This window comes from Leucopleurus acutus, assembly GCF_964270905.1.
Source record: "Leucopleurus acutus genome assembly, chromosome: X".
Lineage (NCBI taxonomy): Eukaryota > Metazoa > Chordata > Mammalia > Artiodactyla > Delphinidae > Leucopleurus > Leucopleurus acutus.
This window is the reverse complement of record NC_139148.1, coordinates 48,494,620-48,516,533: the sequence shown is the minus strand read 5'-3', so window position 1 is coordinate 48,516,533 and position 21,914 is coordinate 48,494,620. Positions and strand designations below refer to the sequence as shown.

General features: G+C 37.9%; 1 protein-coding gene and 1 long non-coding RNA gene across 4 annotated transcripts in view; both read right to left on the bottom strand.

Moving 5' to 3' along the window:
• The window catches only part of LOC309977759, a 984,496-nt gene that overhangs the window by 909,068 nt on the left and 53,514 nt on the right, over nt 1-21,914 (bottom strand). The gene's annotated exons all lie outside the window — the stretch shown is intronic.
• KLF8 (KLF transcription factor 8) overlaps nt 1-21,914 on the bottom strand; it is a gene marked incomplete at both ends in the record, with an annotated part of 70,648 nt that overhangs the window by 23,341 nt on the left and 25,393 nt on the right. For 2 of the 3 annotated variants that reach the window (XM_082864067.1, XM_082864066.1), the window contains 3 exons: nt 2,051-2,190; nt 2,814-2,919; nt 5,782-6,346. In XM_082864067.1, coding sequence (XP_082720193.1) covers nt 2,051-2,190; nt 2,814-2,919; nt 5,782-6,346 — 811 coding nt within the window. The remainder of the gene's footprint in view (nt 1-2,050; nt 2,191-2,813; nt 2,920-5,781; nt 6,347-21,914) is intronic. The other variant, XM_082864068.1, reaches the window with a different exon arrangement.

The following is a 21,914-nucleotide window of genomic DNA, read 5'->3' as shown; positions in this document are numbered from 1 at the left end:
GAATGGTGGGTACAAATTTCAGTTCTGCAAGATAAATAAGTCCTAGAAGTCTAATGTACAACAATGTGACTGTAGTTAACAATATTGTATACTTGAAATTTGCTAAGAGGGTGTATCTTAGGTGTTCTCATGAGACACACACACACAAGGTAACTTTGTGAGGTGATGGACGGGTTAATCAGTTTGTTTGTGGTGAATATTTCAGAATGTATACATATCAAATCACCCATTTTTACATCTTGAATATGAACAATTTTAATTTTCAACTATAAAGTTGGAGGAGAAAAAGAATAAATTAAGACAAAAAGCCTAACTGTGTGGAAGTGAGACTGGAATTGAAAGGATACAAATAATAGCTCACATATATTGAGAGTTTACTATATGTCAGACAGTATTCTAAGTGTTTAAACTATTAATATTCCCAGATAAGGAAACTGAGGCAAAGAAAGGTGAAGTAACTTTCAGCTAATGAGTGATAGACTGGGATGTCAAATTCAGGCAGTGTAGTTTCACAGTGTATGCTCTTGGCTATTATGTTTACATCCTCAATAAATGAGCTATTTGAAGAAAGAAATAATAGAAGTTTAGAAACACATAACTGGGGGCACAGAGAATGTTAAGAATCAATCATTAATTTTGAGCCTGAGTGAATGGGTGATGCTGTTATTAAAAACTGGGGCTTAACTGTATGTTAAATGGAAATTGTTGTATCTGTGCTTTCTGCTTTGCATGATTGTATGCTCAAAGGAGATGAAGGGCTGCATTGCATACTAGAGGTGGTATCCAGATCAGCTAGAGCCTCATGGCTCTCTGCTGAGAATATCTACCAGAGACAAGGATATCACTCTCTGGAACCCCTCGCAATGAACCCCAATCTTTAGAGTGCAATAAAGCAGGCATTTCTTCAGCTGTCTCAGTTCCAAAGAACCTGTGGGATACCAGTAATAGAAAAAAAGTATACCCAGGTTGCATACCAAGGTTGGGTTCTATACAAACTCTAATACAGTATATGTTTACAAGAAAAGAGGCCCCCTTCCTAGTCCAGGGTGTCCAAATCTCACTTCTGAGCTGGAGATGATTGGGGGTGAGAAGTCTTCAAGGAGAGGGTACAAACTGATGACTAAAAAGCTATTTCTGGCCCATAGGCAGGTTTCTTTGAATCTATGGTGTTATAAAATTTGTTTAATTACATGACAACATTCAAAATCTAGGATGTTTCACATAAAAATCATGATTCTTGGGTTTCCCCGGTGGCGCAGTGGTTGAGAGTCCGCCTGCCGATGCAGGGGATGCGGGTTCGTGCTCCGGTCCGGGAAGATCCCACATGTCACGGACCGGCTGGGCCCATGAGCCATGGCCGCTGACCCTGCGCGTCCGGAGCCTGTGCTCCACAATGGGAGAGACCACAACATTGAGAGGCCCACGTACCACAAAAAAAAAAAAAAATCAATCATGACTCGTTTTAATTTGGGAGATTTGGTAATACTTATTTGGAGTTGAGTGATAGTTCTCCTTCAGATGGGGCAATTTGCTCACTCCCTCAGCACCCCCCTCAGCCCCCAGGTCTGCTTTACTTATTCTTTCTAATGTCCACCTTTCATTTCTAATGAGAACAAAGATATGTTATAGGTTGGTAAATGATGCTGAGCTCCAAAAGCCTGCTTTAATTTCACTGTACTTTTCAATACTCAATAAAACTTGTAGGGCTCTGGTAGCAAGGGAGGGAGTCTTATCTGCCTTAATCTTCTTATAAATGTTATGACTTCCCAATTAGAAAGACCTACAGGTGCTCAATGGGAATGATAACTATTCAGAAGACACCAGGTTTAGTGTTTTCTTAGGCTGGTTTCATGAAAGCTACCGTAGAGTAGAAACAAGACATAGGGGTAAAAGCCATGAATGGAACCTGTGCCCATGAGTATAACTAGATCAACCTTTGTTTCAAGACTTTCTTCTCTTCCTGTCTCTCAGAGACTGTGTGTGTGTGTGTGTGTGTGTGTGTGTGTGTGTGTGTGTGTGTGTGTTGGGGGTAGAGTGGAGGTGGGCAGACCTGTATGGATTCTTCGGTGGGCTTTCAGGTGAGAGCTTTTTGTGTACACTTTGCTGCATCCCGCAAAGTCACACTGGTGAATCCGTCTTCTCTTCAAGTCAAGGGACTCTTCTCCCTGCATTTGGCTCATTGCTGCTGGCCTGAGCAAAGAAAGAGAGATAAGGCCAAATAGTGATTTTAAAGTGGAGGCTAAATAAATGGACTTACATATAATGGGATCACCTCATACATGCATTTAATTTATGCAAATTTAATACCAGCCCCCCCCCCCAATAATTGAAATAGCTCAAGCAATTCCCTCAACTAAGCCATTCTGCTCAGTAAATGCAGGTCCCAGAAGGTGGTAATGTTTCTTTGGGTGGTTTCTGTTCCCAAGCAATATGAGCATTTCACTTTAATAAGCTTCATTCTTAGGTTTAAAGAAATGTATTTTTCATCCAACATGGTTGCTAAAACACAAGCCAATGATAAGGTTGCTTTAAACTTACAGAGACAAACAGAATGCAACTGTACTTTATAGGAAATTTGTATATTTTCCAAGGGTAAAAATTGATGATCTACAATTAAAACATTACTGTGTCATAACATCCATGTCCATGCACATGTGTGCATACAAGCTCATACCTTCGCTGAAAAGGCAGTTTACTTATATTTTGTTGTCCTCGAATTCTTACTATTGTGTCTGAGAATTTGTTCCACTTTTACCACAGACACACACATATATACACAGAGACAGACCTGAAGTAAAGATAAAAGTACTTACTCTTGTACCTGAATACCCTGTAAGGCTGAGGATCCACTCTCAATTGCACTCTCCTCACTGTCACTTGGGATCTCCAATGGAGACATGGAGGTGGGGTCAACTTTAACTAAAAGCAAAGAAAAGGAGCAGTGTGGGCTACAAATATATGAACCTCTAATCATTTTCAGGGTTCCCAGTTTGGCCCACAATGAAAAGTAGCAGCAAGATAGAGAAATAAAGAAAAAGCAAAGATGGAAGAAGTGTATTTGTATGGAAGGAAAAGAAGAGCATTTAAAATTTTAGCAGAGCGGGATAAAGAAATTTCTTTGAGGGAAGGGTAGTGTGGAGCATTGTCACTAGAATGAGCTTCTCTAGGATAGTGAGCAAGATAAGATAGTGGGTTTCCCTAGGATAAGGTCTGGGTACGATTCAACTCCCTATCTCGAGGACCCAAGACAGTGTCTGTTGAAAAGTCAGGTTCAATTTGTATTTGTTGAATCAAACTCTAAATAGTTCCCTGGCTGTCCTCAGATCAATGCCTAGGCTCATGCTAGAGGTGAGAACATCCCCTTTGGCTTTTGTGTTCCTTAATGGAAACGAGTCATTGAGATGAGACACATAATGCATGTCTAGCAGGTGCTTGATACATGTTAATGTCCTTCCCTTCCACCTATGTTGGCAGAAGCCCTTAAATCTTTATTGACAACCAATGGTGTTTCTGACGCCTAACAAAACTCAGTTACATGGTCAGACATCTAGATCTAGTGAAAGCTTCAAAATTTCTATATAGAAGAAACTTAAGTGTGGCAATAAAGTTGGGGACGGGGAGTATTTGGCTAGAGCAGTCACCTCCATACATTGTGTATCATTCACTAAAACGTTTTAAGCATATATCTGTGTCTGTGTCTCTGCATGCGTATGTGTGTGTTTATGACATAAATGTACTAGCATCCTAAAATTTTGTGTACATTATGAAAAATAAACAAAATATCATGTAAAGGGTGAGACAATACAAATAGAAGTTTTGATGCTTTCTTTTTGTGCTCCAAATACTTTGTGCAATAGCCCCTTTGCCCCCCACCAAGGTGTAAGCATACCATTTGGAGACCACTGTGCTAATGGTCTTAGCTTGAAACTACGTTGAACACTTTACAATTTATTCCATTTATTTAAAATGGTTCTGATTTGGCTTCCCTGGTGGCGCAGTGGTTGAGAGTCCACCTGCTGATGCAGGGGACGCGGGTTCATGCCATGGTCTGGGAAGATCCCACATGCCGCAGAGCGGCTGGGCCCGTGAGCCATGGCCGCTGAGCCTGCGCGTCCGGAGTCTGTGTTCTGCAACGGGAGAGGCTACAACAGTGAGGCCCGCATACCGCAAAAAAAACAAAAAACAAACAAAAAAAATAAAATGGTTCTGATGGACTGATGGATATTATGATGGGGGGGAATTCAAAGCCCATCAAACCATCCCTTGGTGTTACCACTGCCTTGATATCAGTAAATTCTCATACAAAGAATTTTATTTTCCCATCTCCTGTTTTGTTTGGCTCTCTCCCTATATGAAAATTTATAATTGTATTTTAAATAAACCCCTCAGGGGATCTCAAAAGCAAGATTGTTATGAATACTTATCATTACCACAACTAACCACTAATCGATAACGGCATTTTTATTCAAAAGAACACAGTGGAGTCTCAGCAACTTGATGCTTAGTATGTCATTCTCCTACATTTAGTGATGGAAAGATCACAAGGCATTGAATTTCAAAGGTAGAAAACTCTTAGAAAGTTTTTTTTTTACACTGAGCTGAAATCTGGTTCCTAGTCATTTCCACCTGCATATCTGCCCTTTGGTCTTTTTAATTCATGCTAAACATTTATCATCTCCTTTCTGACATGGGTTTTAGTCCTCTCACCATCTTAATCTTTCTCCTCTGATTATACTCCAATTTCCCAACATCCTTCCTAAAGCTGAACATCCAAAACTGCTTGTAATTCTACAGATGTGGTGAAGGTAAATATCTTGAACCACTTCAAGAAGCCATATAATTTTCTTCCATCATTCTCCATTACAAACTAGATATGTCTCTAGGAGGGGAACTGGGTGGCTGGGGGATAGTGGTGAAAGGGAGATAAACATACCTTTCTGAATTCTGAACTTATTTTAAAAATAAATAAAAGGTAAGATTACAGCATATGAACTCTCTCCTGGAAAAAGTTTCAAGTTTGTTCATCACATAATTTTTTACAAGACAACTATTATCTACCACTGTCCTCTCTGGAGATGTACAAAGAAAAATAAGATGGAGTCTTGTCCTCGAGAAATTTACAATTCAATTGGGAAGAATGCCCATACACTTGTGATACAAGCATGTAAAAAATAACGTGGAAGGTGATAGATGCTAAATGAGGTGGAACACAGGAAAGATGGCAAAATTTCAAAGAAGACTATTTTACCTGTAGGGAAGAGAAAAGGTACAGTGCTGGGAGAGGCTGGGAGATAAGGCTGGCTATGTATGTAGGGCTAGAAACATTCTCAACTTTTCTACAAAGCATTCTTAATGGCATAGAAGACTAAACACATCCTCCTGGAAAGTCCCAGTGTAGTTGCTTTAGTAGCTTAAAACTATTTTTGAAGGTCATGTTTTAAAATATTATTCAAATATTATATTTTCTCTTTAATAAAATCATATTTTAAAAATATAAAATGTTTTAAATTACTTACTGTCAAATAATATAGAGGTTCCAGAAAGATACATAGTATTTCACTCAAAGATATGTATACCCCAGTTTGAGAAACATGGGCTAAATGAAAAATATTCTTTGTACATTTGTAAGCGCTGAAGAGACATGATAAAAACAGTATTTATGAAAAATTGCTCTTAAAGCTGTATGCAAGAATAATTGGAAAAGAAATAGGAGATACAATATTCAAAAAGGGAATAGATGAAGGAAGGTAAAGTCTAGCAAAGGGACAGATTGATGCTCACCTGATCCAGCATTTTTGCCATCTCCTCCAATGAGTGGGACTGTAATGGCTGCAGGGCTCCCATCTGCAGGCAAAGTAGTATACACCATGGGCAGTGACTGCACCATCACTGGGATGGCCTTCAGGCTACCCATCTTATTTGGCAGATTGACTGAGGGGATGCTGTGAATCACATGTAAGATCTGCTGACCACCAGTGCCCTGAGAGGAGGCCAGGATAGAGCCTGGGGTCAGAACAGTAGGGATGTTTGCTGAAGTGCCTGTGTCTGATGTTGAAGTGGATACTACAAGTGTCTGGGAAGCAGACTGTGGCTTGGGAGGACGTATTGGAGCTTGCAGCATACTGGCAGGCTGAAGAGGAGACTTTGGCTTGTGAAAGGAGAGGTCAACTGGTTCCACCTGGGGCAGGTTGAAATCATTAGCCAGAAGTTCTTCTGGGGGCTCAATCTTGATGTCATTTAACAGTGCTGGGTTCTCCATGGGGTTGGCATCCAGGAGTGGTGGAGATGTCATATTACCTCTGTCTGCTGCCTTAAGGGAATCTCTAATTTTAACAGGGCCAGTGACCTAAAATAAATACATAAACAAATGAGAGGTGCAAACAGTGAGTGTTAGTACCCTGAAGAAGAGAGATGTGAGCAATGAAAGAAAGAAATCTCTATTCTGTTGTCATGGACAGAATATACAGGGAGTTGAGAAAAATTAGGCAAGAGGAAAAAGTAAAACAAGAGTAAAGAGGAAAAAAGAGGGAAACTTTATTGAGTACCAGCATCAGGCACTGTATAAGGCAATTAATACAAATTATTTCATTTAAACTTTACAATAATTCTGCAAGATTAATTAGAATCAACACACCTGAGTATCCACTATTAGTACTGTGTCAAGCCCAGTGAGGGCACAAATGAATAAGGTATAGCCACGAAGTACATACTAACATACCAACTACAATGATAGAATAATATGAGTAGCTTATAAGTCATACCATAATAAGTGATGCAGTAGATATGCAAGCAAGGTATTTTAGAAAAAGAAAAAGGAATGATTCATTCTGTCTAGAAGATCAGGGAAGGTTTCAAGGAGGAAGTGATATTTCAGATGAGTCTTAGAGAATTAATAGAAGTTCTGTAAGAAGAGAAAGGGTAAAAAAAAATTTCCATCTACAGAGACATACCAACAGACAATATGCTTAGGTAGTAATGATGCAGTACAGTCAGTTTTATTAAATGCAAAATATATCTGTGCAACTTTTAAATTTAAAAATACCAATTAAGGGACTTCCCTGGTGGTCCAGTGGTTAAGACTCTGTGCTTCCAATGCAGGGGGCACAGGTTTGATTCCTGGTCGGGGAACTAAGATCCCACATGCAGCGTGGCCAAAAAATAAATACTAATTAAATGATCACTTTATAGGTAATATATAAAATAACATAAAACCTCAACCTAATAACAATTTTTCTGAGTTGAATGAATTCAAAGATCAAGGATATCCCCAATTAAAAAATGGGTAGACGGGAACAATCACCAACAGGAAGACATTGGAACTCACCAAAAAAGATATCCCACATCCAAAGACAAAGGAGAAGTCCCAGTGAGACAGTAGGAGGGGCACAATCACAATAAAATCAAATCCAATAGTTGCTTGATGGGTGACTAACAAACCAGAGAACATTTATACCACAGAAGTCCACCCACTGGAATGGAGGTTCTGAGTCCATGTCAGGCTTCCCAACCTGGGGGTCTGGCAAGAGGAGGAGGACTTCCTAGAGAATCAGACTTTGAAGGCTAGTGGGATTTGATTGCAGAACTTTGACAGGACTGGGGGAAAGAGAGACTCCACTCTTGGAGGGCACAAACAGGGTGGTGTGTGCATTGTGACCCAAAAAAGGGAGCAGTGATGCCATGGGAGAGAGAACCAGACCTGCCTGCTAGTGCTAGAGGCAGGGGGTGGCTGTGTCTCACCGTGAGGACAAGGACACTGGCAGCAGAAGTTCTGGGAAATACTCCTTGGTGTGAGCCCTCACAGGGTCTGCCATTAGCCCCAACAAAGAGTCCGGGTAGGCTCCAGTGTTTGGTTGCCTCAGGCCAAACAACCAACAGGGAGGGAATCTAGCCCCACCCATCATCAGACAAGTACAATAACGTTTTACTGAGCTCTGCCTACCAGAGCAACAGCCAGCTCTACCCACCACCAGTCCCTTCCATCAGGAAATTTGCACAAGCCTCTTAGATAGCCTCACCCACCAGAGAGCAGACAGTGGAAGCAAAAAGAACTACAGTCCTACAGCCCGTGGAACAAAACCCACATTCACAGAAAGATAGACAAAATGAAAAGGCAGAGGACTATGTACCAGATGAAGAAACAATATAAAACCCCAGAAAAACAACTCAATGAAGTAGAGATAGGCAACCTTCCAGAAAAAGAATTCAGAATAATGATAGAGAAGATGATCCAGGACTGTGGAAAAAGAATGGAGGCAAAGATAGACAAGATGCAAGAAATGTTTAACAAAGAACTAGAAGAATTAAAGAACAAACAGAGATGAAAAATGCAATAACTGAAATGAAAAATACACTAGAAGGAATCAATAGCAGGATAACTGAGGCAGAAGAACGGATAATTGATGTGGAAGAGAGAATGGTGGAATTCACTGCTGAGGAACAGAATAAAGAAAAAAGAATGAAAATAAATGAAGACAGCCTAAGAGACCTCTGGGACAATATAAAATGCAACAACATTTGCATTATAAGGATCCCAGAAGGAGAAGAGACAGAGAAGGAACTGAGAAAATATTTGAAGAGATTATAGTCGAAAAGTTCCCTAATGTGGGAAGGAAATAGGCACACAAGTCCAGGAAGTGCACAGAGTCCCATACAGGATAAACCCAAGGAGAAACAAGCTGAGACACATAGTAATCAAATTGGCAAAAATTAAAGACAAAGAAAAATTATTGAAAGCAGAAAGGGAAAAATGACAAATAACATACAAGGGAACTCCCATAAGGTTAACATACAAGGGAATTCCCATAAGGTTAGCAGCTGATTTCTCAGAGGAAACTCTCCAAGCCAGAGGGAATGGCATGACATATTTAAAGTGATGAAAGGGAAGAACGTACAACCAAGATTACTCTACCTGGCAAGGACCTCATTCAGATTTGATGGAGAAATCAAAAGCTTTACAGACAAGCAAAAACTAAGAGAATTCAGCACCACCAAACTATCTCTACAGCAAATGTTAAAGGAACTTCTCTAAGTGGGAAAGACAAGAGAAGAAAAGGATCTATCAAAACAAACCCAAAACAATTAAGAAAATGGTAATAGGAACATACATATCAATAATTACCTTAAACGTGAATGGATTAAATGCTCCAACCAAAAGACACAGGCTCATTGAATGGTTACAAAAGCAAGACCCATATATATACTGTCTACCAGAGACCCACTTCAGACCGAGCGACACATACAGACTGAAAGTGAGGGGATGGAAAAAGATATTCCATGTAAATATCAACAGAAACCTGGAAGCAATTCTCATATCAGACAAAATAGACTTTAAAGTAAAGAATGTTACAAGAGAAAAAGAAGGACACTACATAATCATCAAGGGAGCAATCCAAGAAAATATAACAAATATAAATATATATGCACCCAATATAGGAGCACATCAATACGTAAGGCAACTGCTAACAGCTATAAAAGAGGAAATCAACAATAACACAATAATAATGGGTGACTTTAACACCTAACTGACACCAATGGACAGATCACCCAAACAGAAAATTAATAAGGAAACATGAGATTTAAATGACACATAGACCCACTACATTTAGTTGATATTAATAGGACATTCCATCCAAAAACAGCAGATTACATTTTCTTCTCAAGTGCACACAGAACATTCTCCAGGATATATCACATCTTGGGTTACAAATGAAACCACAGTAAATTTAAGAAAATTGAAATCATATCAAGCATCTGTTCTAACCACAACGCTATGAGATTAGAAATCAGTTACAGGGGAAAAAACCATAAAAAACACAAACACATGGAGTCTAAACAATATGTTACTAAATAACCAAGAGATCACTGAATAAATCAAAGAGGAAATCAAAAAATACCTAGAGACAACTGGCAACACAAGCACGATGATCCAAAACCTATGGGATGCAGAAAAAACAGTTCTAAGAGGGAAGATTATAGCAATACAAGCCTACCTCAAGAAACAAGAAAAATCTCAAATAAACAACCTAAACTTAAACCTAAAGGAACTAGAGAAAGAAGAACAAACAAAACCCAAAGTTAGCAGAAGGAAAGAAATCATAAGGATCAGAGAGAAATAAATGAAATAGAAACAAAGAAAACAATATCAAAGATCAATAAAACTAAAAGCTGGTTCTTTGAGAAGATAAACCAATTGATAAACCATTAGTCAGACTCATCAAGAAAAAGAGGAAGAAGCTTTAAATCAATAAAATTAGAAATGAAAATAGGAGAAGTTACAACAGACACCACAGAGATACAAAGCATCCTAAGGGACTACTACAAGTAAATCTATGCTAATAAAATGGACAACCAGGAAGAAATGGACAAATTCTTAGAAAGGTATAACCTTCCAAGATTGAACCAGGAAGAAATAGAAAATATGAATAGACCAATGACAAGTAATGAAATTGAACCTGTGATTAAAAATCTTCCAAAATATAAAACTCCAGGACCAGATGGCTTCACAGGTAAATTGTATCAAACACTTAGAGGAGGCCTAACACCCTTCCTTCTCAAACTCATCCAAAAAATTGCAGAGGAAGGAAAACTCCCAAACTGATTCTATGAAGCCACCATCACCCTGATACCAAAACCAGACAAAGATACTACAAAAAAAGAAAATTACAGACCAATATCACTGATGAATGTACATGCAAATATCCTCAACAAAATACTAGTAAACAGAATCCAACAGCACATTAAAAGGATGATACACCATGATCAAGTGAGATTTATCCCTGGTATGCAAGGATTCTTCAATATACACAAATCAATCAATGTGATACACCATATTAACAAACTGAAGAAGAAAAACCATATGATTATCTCAATAGATGCAGAAAAAGCTTTTGACAAAATTCAACACCCATTTATGGTAAAAACTCTCCAGAAAGTGGGCATAGAGGGAAATTACCTCTACAAATAAAGGCCATATACAACAAACCCACAGCAAAGTTCATTCTCAATGGTGAAAACCTGAAAGTATTTCCCCTAAGCTCAGGAATAAGACAAGGATGTCCACTCTCACCACTATTATTCAACATAGTTTTGGAAGTCCTAGCCATGGCAATCAGAGAAGAAAAAGAAATACAAATTGGAAAAGAAGTAAAATTGTCACTCTTTGCAGATGACATACTATACATACAGAATCCTAAAGATACCACCAGAAAACTAATAGAAGTAATCAATGAATTTGGTAAAGTTTCAGGATACAAAATTAATGAACAGAAGTCTCTTGCATTGCTATACATTAATGGTGAAAAATCTGAAAGAGAAATTAAGGAAACACTCCCATTTACCATTGCAACAAAAAGAATAAAATACCTAAGAATAAACCTACCTAGGAAGAAAAAAGACCTGCATGCAGAAAATTATGACACTGATGAAAGAAATTAAAGATGATACAAAGAGATGGAGTGATATGCAATGTTCTTGGATTGGAAGAATCAATATTGTGAAAATGATTATACTACCCACAGCAATCTATAGATTCCATGCAATCCCTATCAAATTACCAATGGCAATTTTTACAGAATTAGAACAAAAAAAACTTAAAATATTTATGGAGACACAATAGACCCCAAATAGCCAAAGAAGTCTTGAGGGAAAAAAAACGGAGCTGGAGGAATCAGACTCCCTGACTTCGGACTATACTACAAAGCTACAGTAATCAAGACAATATGGTACTGGCAAAAAACCAGAAACATAGATCAATGGAACAGGATAGAAAGCCCAGAGATAAACCCATGCACCTATAGTCAACTAATCTATGACAAAGGAGTTAAAGATACACAATGGAGAAAAGACAGTCTCTTCAATAAGTGATGCTAGGAAAACTGTACAGCTACATGTAAAAGAATGAAATTAGAACACTCCCTAACACCATACACAAAAATTAACTCAAAATGGATTACAGACCTAAATGTAAGACCGGACACTATAAAACTCTTAGAGAAAAACACAGGAAAAAAAGTCTTTGACATAAATCACAGCAAGATCTTTTTTGATCTATGTCCTAGAGTAATGGAAATAAAACCAAACATAAACAGATGGGACCTAATGAAACTTAAAATCTGTTGCAAAGCAAAGGAAACTACAAACAAGATGAAAAGACAACCCTCAGAATGGGAGAAAATATTTACCAATGAATCAACAGAAAAAGGATTAACCTCCAAAATATATGAACAGCTCATGCAGCTCAATATTAAGAAAAACAGAAAACCCAATCCAAAAATGGGCAGAATACCTAAATAGACATTTCTCCAAAGAAGACATACAGATGGCCAAGAAGCACATGACAAGCTGCTCAACATCACTAATTATTAGAGAAATGCAAATCAAAACTACAATGAGGTATCACCTCACACCAGTTAGAATGGGCATCATGAGAAAATCTACAAACAACAAATGCTGGAGAGGGTGTGGAGAAAAGGGAACCCTCTTGCACTGTTGGTAGGAATGTAAATTGATACAGCCACTATGCAGAACAGTATGGAGGTTCCTTAAAAAACTAAAAATAGAATTACCATATCACCCAGCAATCCCAGTACTGGACATATACCCTGAGAAAACCATAATTCAAAAACACACATGAACCCCAATGTTCATTGCAGCACTATTTACAATAGGCAGGTCATGGAAGCAACCTAAATGCCCATTGACAGATGAATGGATAAAGAAGTTGTGGTACATATATACAATGGAATATTACTCAGCCATATAAAGGAAAGAAATTGGGTCATTTGTAGAGACATGGATGAATCTAGAGACTGTCATACAGAGTGAAGTAAGTCAGAAAGAGCAAAACACATATCGTATATTAACACATATATGTGGAACCTAGAAAAAATGGTACAGATGAACCATGTTGCAGGGCAGAAATTGAGACACAGATGTAGAGGACAAATGTATGGACACCAAGGGGGGAAATCGGCGGGTGGGGTGGTGGTGCTGTGATGAATTGGGAGATTGGGATTGACATGTATTCACTGATGTGTATGAAATGGATAACTAATAAGAACCTGCTGTGTAAAAAAATAAATAAAATAAAATTTAAAAATTAAAAAAAATTGGGTAGAAGACGAATAGACATTGTCCAAAGAAGACATACAGATGGCCAACAAGCATATGAAAAGATGTTCAACGTTGTTAATTTTCAGAGAAATGCAGATCAAAACAACAAAGAGATATCACCTCACACCTGTCAGAATGGCTATCATCAAAAAGTCTACAAATAACAAATGTTGGAGAGGATGTGGAGTAAAAGGAACCCTTCTGCACTGTTGGGAATATCAACTGGTGTAGCCACTATGGAAAACAGTATGGAGATTCCTCAAAAAGTTAAAAATACAACTATCATATGCTCCAGAAATTCCACTCCTGGATATGCATCAGGAAAAACAACAACAACAACCAAAAAAACACTAATTCAAAAAGATACATGCACCCCAATGTTCACAGCAGCACTATTCATAACAGTCAAATATGGAAGCAACCCATGTGCATCAATAGACGAATAGATAAAGAAGATGTGGTATACATATACATATATATATATATACACATACATACACACACATATACACACAATGGAATATTACTCAGCCATAAAAAATGAAATTTTGCCTTTTGCAACAACTTGGATGGTTCTGGAGAATATTATGCTTAGTGAAATAAGTCAGACAGAAAGATATTGTATGATATCACTTATATAAGGAATCTAATATATAATACAGGGAATTCCCTGGTTGTCCGGTGGTTAGTACCCAGCACTTTCACTGCAGGTTCAATCGCTGGTCGGGGAAATAAGATCTTGCATGCTGCATGACACAGCCAAAAAAAAAAAATAATACTATCAAATGTATATGCAAAACAGAAACAGATTTACAGATATAGAAAAAAAACTAGTGACTACCAAAGGGGAGTAGACAAATTAGGGGTAGGGGATTAAGAGATAAAAACTACTATGTATAAAATAGATAAGCAACAAGGATATATTGTATAGCACAGGGAATTATAGCTATTATTTTGTAATAACTTCTAATGGAGTATAATATGTAAAAATGCTGAATCACTATGCTGTACACCTGAAACTAATATAATATTGTAAGTCAACTATACTTCAATTAATAAAAAAAAGGTCAAGGATATTGTAGACTGTTTACTGCCCTTGCCAAGCAATATCTGGACCTTGAAGATGTCTTTGGAGATAGTAGTGCTACTTAGCCAGTAAACAAGCAAGACTCCATTCTCTATCAGGATCATACTGAGCTGTAGGAGTTCTGAATTATGAGAGATTTTCAGGAATGCAGCCCTTACACAAAATATGACTATGCTTTATTTTTGGAATATGAGGGAAAGTGAATTTCAAGGAAAGGCTGGGTGAGATAAAAGATAATTGTTTTGAGGAGGGGAGTGACATGGGCAGAGCTATTTCTGTGATATTTAACTAGCTCCTTAATGAAGGATAGATTAAAGAAGGAATAAGACAGGATTTAAAGAGGTCAAAATGGAAGCATAAGGAAAAATCTTGGTAAGACATTTATGAGACAATTGGATAAATTTGAATATTAACTGCATATTGGATGATATTAAAGAATTATTGGTAATTTTTAAAGTACTTAATCCATAATATCATTATCCACAATATCATTATCGAGTGGTATTATGGTTATGATTTAAACATTTTAGATGAAAGATAATATGGGCCTAAACTCAGAGAATGATGACGGGCAAGAATAGGCAGTGTTCTCTTGTTCTGACTTTCTTTAAAATACCCTTAGAGCATGCTGAGCATGAATAAACGCACCAAGAAGTATTCACGTTTTACTCACAGAATTTAGCAAGACAGCCATCTGCTTTCTCCCTCTGCTATGCTATGATATTTTTGGTTTCTCGATTTACAAGACCTCATCCCAACTCACGCCTTGTTTGTGGTCCACATATTGCTTCAATCTGCCCCTCTAAGACATGTCTTCTGTGATTTGTCCCACTGTTTGACATACTTCTAATGTAATCCATCCTTCATGGGTGGATTCACTCCATCCAGGTAAGGTGAGCAGTAGACTTCTGTTGGTGGGGAGGGGGAGGATGTGGAGAAGTTGTCAAGAATGGCTGTGCTGAGCTTAAAAATTCCTTCTCCTCTGAATCCCTCATATAAACTTAAGCTCCTATTTTTCCCATATTTCCTACTTGTCCCTTCACCTAACTAGCTCCCTTCCCAGATTAAAGAGGCAGACTCCCAGGAATATCTGGGATAACAGAGATTATCCTGATAACACTGAGAAATAGAGTTACAACAGAAAGCATAAGAAGAGGTTCGTTTGGGAATTCCCTGGTGGTCCAATGTTTAGGATTTGGGGCTTTCACTGCTGTGGCCTGGCTTCAATCCCTGGTCAGGGAACTAAGATCCAGCAAGCAGTGGGGCATGGCCAAAAAAACAAAACAAAACAAAAAACAAAAACAAAAGAAGAGGTTAGGTATAATATTGTTTTTCTAGAAGTATATAGACTGTGGGTGCAGATATAGAAATAAACAGTCTGCCAGTATACATTAAGGAAAGATCTAGTTAAATTTTCAGGGACTTTCTGGACTCTCGGCTTTAGTCCCAGAAACCTAAGGAAGCTGAAGTTCTGAATGTTAAATATAAAATGGAGATTACTTTGGCAACCTCACTATCTTTTGCTAAATAGAGGCCATCTCCTAGACCTTGAGTGCTGCCCGGAATAATGTCATGGGTTCAAGGCCTTGTGATTAGCTAGTACTCAGTCCACAGTTATTCATTATATTGACAAACATATTATTCAGGAAAATCCAAAATGGAAACTGACTGATGAATGTATAGAACTTGAAGAACATATAGGCTATTCTTATTGCCTTGACGAGATAAGATGTTGCAGGGTCTTGCTTCAGCAAACCATCATGAGTTGTCCTTCTGTAGACCAAGTCTGCCCTGTGGTCTAACAAAAACCCTGTCCACAATAGGGCTTCAGTCATTACTCTTCTTCTGCCATCATCACAGGACTTTATATTTTTTTAAACATCTTTATTGGAGTACAATTGCTTTACAATGGTGTGTTAGTTTCTGCTTTATAACAAAGTGAATCAGTTATTCGTATACATATGTTCCCATATCTCTTCCCTCTTGCGTCTTGCTCCCTCCCACCTGCCCTATCCCACCCTTCTAGGTGGTCACAAAGCACTGAGCTGATCTCCCTGTGCTATGCGGCTGCTTCCCACTAGCTATCTATTTTACGTTTGGTAGTGTATATACGTCCATGCCACTCTCTCACTTTGTCACAGTTTACCCTTCCCCCTCCCCATATCCTCAAGTCCATTCTCTAGTAGGTCTGTCTTTATTCCTGTCTTACCCCTAGGTTCTTCATGACCTTTTTTTTTTCTTAGATTCCATATATATGTGTTAGCATACAGTATTTGTTTTTCTCTTTCTGACTTACTTCACTCTGTATGACAGACTCTAGGTCCACATGACTTTAAAAGAAATGTTGGAAAACCAGTTGTTTGGGTTGTATTGTTTTAATGGTAACTTCCTCAAAGCATATCATCACATATTTCCTTCTGTCCATATCACTTTCAAGTATACCTGTTATGCCTAAGTGAATCCAGCCTGTAGCAAGGATTCTCCAGCTTGTGAATACTGTATTCTGCATGTATGCTCCCTCAAGAGAACAGACTGTGCTTGAAAGCGGCTCTCAAGGTTTACCTTACCATTTCTTGCTTTGTGACATGAAAACATAATAGGATAAGCATTCCATATCTATATTACTATAGTGAATGATTTTTGTGTGCACTGAGATTTCTCTTTTAATACGGTTAAAGTAATTTTAATAAGAATTTCAATATACTGTCTGAATTCTTTCATATTTTGAATATAGCTATCCTTACGGTTAAAGAAAAACATAGACTATCTGATTTACCTTCTCCTTTTACATAGCATACTATACTTGAAGGTTCTGAAAAAGGTATAACATAAGAAGTGAGTATGTTTTCAGCCCTAGACTTTCAGAGATTTTTAAGAATTCTCACTAAGATGGCTCAAGATGGCTCCCCATTCCACTTTTCATTGAATACAATTACCACAGCTTTGAAAGCTCATCTGAGGATTGATCTAAAGCTGTGTCATCAGATTTTTCTCTTTAAATCAACTCTTTTAATTTTCAGTATTGTGTGATGACTTCAGGTTTCAAGTGTTCTGTCGTCAGTCAGTACAGAACTCTCTCTCCCTCTTCAAAGAAAGAGAATACTTTACCCATTAGATATTTTAAAACTTCAGGCTGCAGCTTTCAAAGATTTCTGAGTATATGAAGGAGCTTAGGTATGGGAAAAATACAGAAACTTGGGGGTAATTTGCAGAGAAGTTTTAATTTCCACAGTCCTTCCTCTCAATTGTCCAGAATTCTAATCAGACTTTAAGGCAATTTGAGTTGACAAAAAAGAGTTATTTATTGATATATCACCACAAAGGTTGGATAAAGGCACCTACTGCCTTCAATTCTAGAAAGAAACCCAGAGAAAAGGTGGTTAATTTCACAATTACCTAAGCTCTTGAGCATTTGATGAAGATAGGTAGAAAGGCCTTGGGAGGTGGAGGGTCAGGGAAATCCATTGCTTAAAACAGCTCTGATTTAGAGCTTGAAAGTGGGAAGGCAAGGCTAGAAAGAAAATGAAAGAATAAAATACTCCAGACAGCACAGCAGGTGGAAAGGAGAGGAAGGAGTATTGTGATGGTAATAAGATAAAGCTCAGAGGGCTTCCCTGGTGGCACAGTGGTTAAGAATCCGCCTGCCAAGGTAGGGGACACAGGTTTGAGCCCTGGTCCAGGAAGATTCCACATGCCACGGAGCAACTAAGCCCGTGTGCCACAACTACTAAGCTTGTGCTCTAGAGCCCGCAAGACACAACTACTGAGCCCACGTGCCACAACTACTGAAGCCCATGCGCCTAGTGCCCATGCTCCACAACAAGAGAAGCCACCGCAATGAAAAGCCCATGCTCCGCAACGAAGAGTAGCCCCCAATCGCCGAGAAAAGCCTGCACACAGCAACGAAGACTCAACGCAGCCAAAAAAAAAAAAAAAAAAAAAAAAGATAAAGCTCAGGCTCATCCCAAACAGAAAGAGGAAAGCTGCTCTTGTATACAGGTCTCTTCTAGCTTTGCTCTGGGTTTAGACTAATCATTTTCATGCCCAGGTACACATGTATGCACATATACACATATATGTGCACATTCATTGTTTAAATAAAAAGTCACTTTAACCCTCTGAATCTCCAGTCCTTCTCCAATAAGGACATCATGTGTTTGGGTATTAGAGAAAGGAGAGGTGGATGGAGTTGGATATTATTAGAAAGTTAGACCTCATCTAAACCTAGAGGGAATTCAAATTTTACTTCCCACCATCACAATAGCATCAGGAAATGAAGCACTATAAGACAAAAGAATTAATCAATTTGTACAAACTAATGAAGTAGGCAATCCTAAGGGACTGGGAAAAAGTATCAAGCATAGTAGCAGCTACATCCAGGCAAAATGAGGTCAGAAATGCATATATGTAGGTATATACATATGTATGCATGTATGCATATGTGTATTAGGTATTTGATAATAAGATGAAACATTTTTTCTTCCTCAGAGCATCTAAGATTGTTTTTGGTTGGTGCATAGATAAATTATTTTATTTAAATAGTTATATATTTATTTATTACATATGAGAAAAGTATATACATAACAAATTGTAGTGGGCTGAATGGTGTTCCCCCAAAAGATATGTTCATGTCCTAATCCCCAGATTAGGGGATTCTTCTGGATTATTTGGGCAGGCTCTAAATTCAATAACAAATATCCTTATAAAAGACACACAACTACAAATAGAACTACCATATGACCCAGCAATCCCACTACTGGGCATATACCCTGAGAAAACCGTAATTCAAAAAGAGTCATGTACCAAAATGTTCATTGCAGCTCTATTTACAATAGCCAGGAGATGGAAACAACCTAAGTGTCCATCATCAGATGAATGGATAAAGAAGATGTGGCACATATATACAATGGAATATTACTCAGCCATAAAAAGAAACGAAATTGAGCTATTTGTAATGAGGTGGATGGGCCTAGAGTCTGTCATACAGAGTGAAGTAAGTCAGAAAGTGAAAGACGAATACCATATGCTAAAACATATATGTGGAATTTAAGGAAAAAAATTGTCATGAAGAACCTAGGGGTAAGATAGGAATAAAGACACAGACCTACTAGAGAATGGGCTTGAGGATATGGGGAGGGGGAAGGGTAAGCTGTGACAAAGTGAGAGAGTGGCATGGACATATATACACTACCAAACGTAAAATAGATAGCTAGTGGGAAGCAGCCGCATAGCACAGGGAGATCAGCTCAGTGCTTTGTGACCACCTAGAGGGGTGGGATAGGGAGGGTGGGAGGGAGCAAGACGCAAGAGAGAAGAGATATGGGAACATATGTATATGTATAACTGATTCACTTTGTTATAAAGCAGAAACTAACACACCATTGTAAAGCAATTATACTCCAATAAAGATGTAAAAAAAAAAAGACACACAGAGGAGACACACATAGAAACTCAGATAAGAAATCAATATGAAGAAGCATGCAGACATTGGAGTGCTGAGGCCACAAGTCAAAGAACATCTGCATCCACCAGAAGGTGTAAAAGGCAAGGAACGGATTCTTCCCTAGAGCCTTGGGATGGTTTGAGGCACTCAAAACACCTTAATTTTGAACCTCTGGCCTCTAGAACTGTAAATTTCTGTTGTTTTTAGCCACCCAATTTGCAGTAATTTGTTGTGGCAGCCCTAGGAAACTAATACCCCACATCGAACCCAAAATTCTCCAGACTGCTTAGGACAAAACTAATATAGGTATGTATTTATTTTTACTGATCTAATTTTTTAAGTAAGTAAATAATATTGATGATAAGGATATGGCAGAAATTGTGAAAGTAGTACACAAGTAACTGAAGTTTGGGAGACAAAGAATATCACTGTGTAGATGAGATATTTACATGAAGCTCTTGACAATTAGAAAACAAGTAATAAGCAGAGCCACATGAGTGCCTGATACAGATAATTTAGCATTCCAGGAGTTCAGGGCACTAGAGATTAGTGAGAGTTGGGGTTATCAATGAAAGTTTTTTATGGAAGAGATGAAATTAGAATTTGGGTCCTACAGAAAGTGTGGGATTTGGTAAATTAAACAGGCTGAATGAAACACATTCCAGAAAGAAAGAATGGTATGGGAAAATGTGTCACTGAGAACCATTGAGAAATGAATGACCCATTTATGTAATATTATAGAAACATTGTTAATTTTCCTGGGTATATTAGTATTGATGTAATTATGTAGGAGAATGTCATTATTTGTAAGTGATGCATGATGAATTATTTAGGCTTGAAGTTTCTTGATGCAAGTTACTTTCAAAGGTAATAAGTGAGAAAGAGAGAGAGAGAGGGAGAGAATCACAGAGAGAGAGGCAGAGAAAGAGAGAGAATATATTCAACTATGTGAAAATATGTGCCAAAATGTTAACAATATTAAGTTGGAGGGGGGAAGATATGTATGATACAATATGAACCTTAAATATGCTCATACATTTTTTCCAAGAAATCCTACTTCTGGGAAATAATCAGAAACCATAAACAAAGGGCAGGTGACAAGCAAGTACTCATTCATTATATGGTATGGTGATGTAGGAATTCAAAGAAGTGAGAGCAGGATGTGTGTACTGAGCTAGACATCCATCCACCAATCCTACCTCATGACATAAACAAATCATGTAATGAACCAAACTAGGAGGCTTCTGCCCACTAAGATGTTGTCAGCATTGTACTGTTATAGAACACAAGCTCTGGGCCTGGGACATGGTTAGTGTTTTCTGGTCATGTACCACAAGTACCCTAGCTTTACTAAAAACAAGATATCTTGGAAATGGCAAGAAACAAACAAAACAAAAAATGCTTAGATTATCTACTATCCAGAATTTTCTATACATTGCACTAATTTCAAAGTGACCTCAAATTTTGGAACCTTACTCTACTTAACACATGGAAAAACATTTTTTGAATTGTATTTAGGTGTACTGAGATTTCAAAATGAGATAGCTATGCATGCTTGACAACATTTCACTGAATTTTTTTATTACAAGTTTAATCCATTTTTATCTAACACTTATACTCAGCTTCCTCTTAGTATTTACTACAACAAAGCACCAGCAACCAGCAGAAGTTTTGCAATAATTAGCAACTTTTGACGTGCTAATAGTTCCTAAATGGCAACAGCTACAAGTAAGGTAAATAAGACATTGCATTGGATTTAATGTCATTAAAACAGTATAAGGGCATCTCATCCATATGCACATGTAACAAACAAATTCAATTGTACACCAAAGGCAAAGCATTTAATGATTAAAAACATTTTTTTCTAAAATATGACCCCTAAATGTCAGCCAGATACTTTATCTGGTGACTTAAGTAAAGAAACAGATCAGTACTGGATACACAAAACTGTATGCTCAATTTTACAGGCAATTTAAGGGATTTTCAAGGATAATTTTGACTGTTTGGTTTTCACTTATGCAATAACATTAGAACTCAACCCTGAGCAAGATGGGACTTCAACATCTAACACAGAGTGCTTAGCTGTAAAAACCAGGTAATCTGTTTTGAATCCTTGTTCGGGAATGCCCAAGGTCACAACTTTCTTATCTGTAAAATGGGAACATTAAGAATACATATCTGTGATGGTTAATTTTATGTGTCAACTTGGCTGGGCCAGGTGCCCAGATATTTGGTCAAACATTATTCTGAATGTTTCTGTGAAGAAGTTTTTTT